Source organism: Loa loa (genome assembly GCF_000183805.2).
Source record: "Loa loa unplaced genomic scaffold supercont3.73, whole genome shotgun sequence".
Classification (NCBI taxonomy): Eukaryota; Metazoa; Nematoda; class Chromadorea; order Rhabditida; family Onchocercidae; genus Loa; species Loa loa.
In genome coordinates this window covers 67,969-72,783 of record NW_018108253.1, presented here as the reverse complement: position 1 = coordinate 72,783, position 4,815 = coordinate 67,969, and the positions used below count along the sequence as shown (strand labels likewise).

At 28.9% G+C, this 4,815-nt stretch overlaps 1 protein-coding gene across 1 annotated transcript; it reads left to right on the top strand.

The window, feature by feature from the left end:
* Nucleotides 1-666: 666 nt before the first annotated feature.
* On the top strand, nucleotides 667-2,703 carry LOAG_12703 (hypothetical protein; the record flags this gene model as incomplete). The annotated part of the gene is made up of 4 exons (XM_003148214.1): nucleotides 667-698; nucleotides 1,240-1,349; nucleotides 2,297-2,441; nucleotides 2,667-2,703. Coding segments are annotated over 4 exons (324 nt in total), but the record flags the coding sequence as incomplete, so codon positions are not given.
* Nucleotides 2,704-4,815: the final 2,112 nt, after the last annotated feature.

Genomic DNA, 4,815 nt, shown 5'->3' with positions numbered 1-4,815 from the left:
TATATATATATATATATATATATATATATATATATATATATATATATATATATATATATATATATATATATATATATATATATATATATATATGATGAACAATTTTAAAAACAAAACTAAAAAGAGATAGCACTTATATAATGTTTTTTTACCCAAAAAAAAGAAAAAATACATCGCAGTTATCATTCGGTGGAATAAAACAGCCTTTGAATGATCTAATCTTCGCGTAGCAAAACGTACGTCATAAATGAGATACTTATTGAATAAAAATATTTTGATTGGATTATTGAATTTTTAAATTGACTTCGCGTAGTTAAATAATCACCAATTTAACGAAATTGAGTAATCGAGGAATCAGAAAAGAAATCACTACCAAATTGATGGACTAATGAAGAAAATAGAAATGGATGTACCAAAAATGGGAAGTTTACTCAAATTTGAGAATAGGATATCTACAAAAAAAGAGAAACACTAAACCTAAATTTATCAAGTGTCTTTTTTAAAATATGAAAAGTCATATGGAATGACTTTTCAGCTAAGATTAATTTTAATTTGTCATGTCGAATTTAAACCCAGTGAAGAAAAAAGAATCAACTGAAAGTCAAGCATAGCCTGAAGTAAATGGAATTCATATGCCCACTAGTAGCGAATTCACTACAATTATAGACTTCTTGCAGAACCTATTTCACTTCCGGTGGGTAGAGATAATTCTTTTTATTTGTTGTTTGTATTGACTTATACGAGGAGGATGACTTTTTTCCTTTGAGATTAGAAAGATTAAAAAATTAAATCAAAGTATTTCTTTTTTTTGTAAGAAAAGTGAAAGATTGCACGGAAAGAAAGTATGAGATACGTGTCCTTTTCCCAGTTTTCCTCTATTATATGGGTTTTCCAACTTTCTGACATATTAATTTTTCCATGGTTCCATTTTAAAAATAATGCATAATTAATAAAGACTCATGACAGTAGTTTTAACTTTTAACATGAAAACTGAAAGAGATGAGCAAATAAGCTCATGAATTGCGTGTTCGATTTTAAGACACGTCTATTATTCGTGCTCGTCTTTCGCAACATTTTTCCAATGAAACATTTTTTCAATGTTCTGGACGCCATTTAATTTCTGATCGTCATTAATTGCTATCTCATATTAAGTTTGGCAGTATTTCTTTTTATAAATCGTTTCAGTTCAAGTTTTTGTCAAGTTCTTTCGCCTTTTAATTTCTGGTCGTTATATTCCAGGCTGCTATCCGGTACGAATCAGGAAGCTGTTTTATCCGTTTGCCATTCTCGTATCGTGTCATTCGTACCCATGTTCACTCTAAAATTACTGGCTGTTCGCAAGCATAAAGGTATCTGGAAAATCTATTTACAAAGTTTCGAAAAAGGAAAATAGCTGACTAGTAGTTCTTAAATGGGAAACAGTATTAAAGGGGGAAATCAGTCTAGGAAAGTATACAATTTTGTGAAAATAATTTGACTGACACTAAAACTGATAACTTTGGGGAATCCTCGAAAATTCCTGTTGTTGGTTTTACTGTTAAAGATAAAACATTTTTGATTTTATCATCTAATCATGTATCTGCCTGGTAGATAACCTTCTTTTGTTGAACTCATCTTTCGAGAACCGCTATCGGGCATGCAATCGTGTTAGCGTCAAAAGGAAACCGTTAAAGCGAGTAATTGTAGAATTTTGAAAGGTTATCTTAATCTTAGCTCAGTTCAGTAATCGTAGCTTTCGGAAGTGTTTTACATTACCCATATTATTATTGTTAATTTTCCTTCGATTTATATAAATTTGCTGGTATTTAGATGGAGATAAAAAAATCAACTCGAAAACAGTTAACTAAGAAAGAGTGAAAATAAAAAAGTGAAAATAGTCGAAAACGAAAGGTGGAAACAGTGGTGAAGAAAATGGGGAAGTGCAATAATGACGTGCTAAATCCACAACTAGAACTGAAGATTACTTTATCCCCTTTCATGGAAAGATCCTAAATTCATTAGTGTCACTTCGTACAGCTTCATCAATGCTCATCATCTCATTATTCAGGTAAAATATTCCTTTTTTTGCAGATTTTGCAGATATTACAGGGATATCATAACCCAGTAGTTCGGGTAACACCTCTACCCGAAATTAAAAAGTAACTGGTTTTTTTTTCTTTTTTTTGATTTCATTGTTCAATTTTGCGTTTGTTTTGCTAAATGGATCTTTCTTTGCTCCCATTATTTATAATTAAGTGACTGTCCATGTTTACTTTATTAAGTGGATCATTCATGCTGCTTTGTTATTATTTTTCAGGTTATATTCTATCGCTTGAAAAACCAATCAATAATGATCCTCAAGAAATTAAAAAACGATGCGATTTTTATCCCCGGATTAAGTACAATAGATATATTGTACGGCATAAAACTCTTACGCTTGCTTGTTATTTTATTGTTTTCAGGTAATTAAAAATTGGGGCAATTCATTTTTGAAGTTCCATTTTAAAATGTGTGTTGTTACATTAGTTTTCCGTCATCATGCAAGATATTATTTCTTTCGTCAGATATTATTCCTTCATGAATACTCACTGATTTCGTTATGAAGTTATGATCAAGTTTGCAGTTTCTTTTTCTATAAATTTTGGAGTGACGAATTTTAGGAAAAAACAGTTTTTTGAATTTTTTAGAGAGAAAACCGGAAGATATACATTTAGTCGTTCGTGAAATTGTAAAATTTAGCATGTACAATGTTATTTTATGCTAATTATGGCTGTTCAGCTAATTAAGTAAGGGAAATTACGGTGTATTACTAATTGTAGGTTTGCTTGGAGTTTGATGAGAAATTTTCGGAGAAGGGTATTTTTGTCCTTATTTTGTATAATCCCTTAATCACTCACTCAATCATGTATGTAGAAAGCACTCCTGCAAAATTGTATTATTCAAATATTTGTTTCTTATGTATGTCATTGTATGTTACTGCGAAAGCTTTAACTACTCGATGTACATTCAGTGTTATTCACGAAGCATATTTACCTTAGATAAAGTTGATAACTTGAGGCTAATCGTCACGGTATATTGTGCTCTCTTTTGAGTTTTGTTCATGTTATTATCATGATATTACTGTTTATTCTAATGTCAGATGATACGGATAGGTATTAACGAAAGTCCACGAAGCATACTTGCTTACCTTATGTTGCTCGATAAATTCATTCTTAACAATTATATTCTTTTGACTATTTAATTGCTTTTTTTTTGTTTATGGTATCCGTAAACTTTTTTACGGTCATTATTTTACACCTATTATCATGTTATTTTCCATGAATTTTTTCTTTTTTTTCAAATTTGACAAAATTATTGCTTGTTGGTATTTCTTGTTTTGTATTTATCATTTCTTACCAAAGAAAAAAGGGAAAAAGCAAAACAAAAAAAAAATCTCGTTCGACTATTATATTAAGAAATGGAAGTAATAATGTTTGTTAATGTCAAAAATAATCATCGTATCATATGTATTGTAAAAATCATAAAGAAATCAGAATGACGTTAACGTATTGACGATGACAGATGATTTTGTCATTAATAATATCCTGATCATCGCATCGATTTAACAGAACAAGTTATTGATTGTCAAAATGATCTATTTTAGAACAAAAAACGATGCATTATACATTGGTAACTGAATGATTGGGTCGAGTTTCTGATAATATTTTTGATGTTATAGGAATTATATATTACTTCATGCATTACTTTCTTTCTTTCTTCTTTTCCTTTATTAATATGAAATATTTTTGGAGTAAACATTTCTTACATTATTATGTATTGATTTGTTTAATATGTAAAAATAAGTTTCAGTGAGTACACTTGATTATATTGCTAAATATTTTTTTCCTATTATATATATATATACATATCGATTATAATATGATATTCGCCTGGATATGTTTTAGTTGAGGTTTTTTAACTATTATATAAAAGTACAAAATAGAAAAAAAATCTCGATTTTTCAGGAATTCAAATATTTGCAAACATTATAACGATGTTGGATATAATGATGTAAGTGTTGGAATTAACTGTATTACCAGAGCTTCAAATTTTCTCGATAAACCGCAAGTAAGCAGCGGAAAATTATGTCATCTTTCCAAAATTAAAAAGAAAATTATTTTGTAAAATTGGGGGAACGAATGAGTATTCATGTTTTATTAGTTTTATGATTTAGACTCATTTAGACTAATTTAGTTCAAATTAAGCGAATTGATTTCATTAATGATATCATGAGCGTTGTTTCATGGCTTTCTTTAGAAACCATATCATACCTGTGTTTATATCAAAAATGGATATGAAAGGATAAAAGGATAAGTAGTTGTTCGAAAAAGCTGAAACAGTTGAGATTTCAACTATTCATTCACTTTTCTTTTTTCCGCAGCATCTTACTTTCACTGTTTAATTTTCAATTATCTGTTGGAAAGAGTGAAAGAAAATGAGTTTGGATTTTTTGTTTTACTAATATTTCGAACCATCGATCAATGAGCTATCATCCGTTAATGGTTGTTATTGCTACTATAGTTTGTTTCCTTTGATAATGGTTCGAAAATATTATTCAGTAGAAATTTGAAAAGGAATGAGCATTTTCGTTAACGAAAATTTGTATTTCTTTTCAAATATTTAAATAGCTATTAGATAACATTGGTGATGAAATTTTCGAATTTCTTTTTAATCGCCAACATTTTGAACCATCGATTAATAAGCATCATAGTCGAGTGGTTGCTATTGTTCATTTGAGCAATGAAATTAAGTAGGAATTTTTGCAGAGATATCTATTTTTTTTTTTTTTTTTGTTTT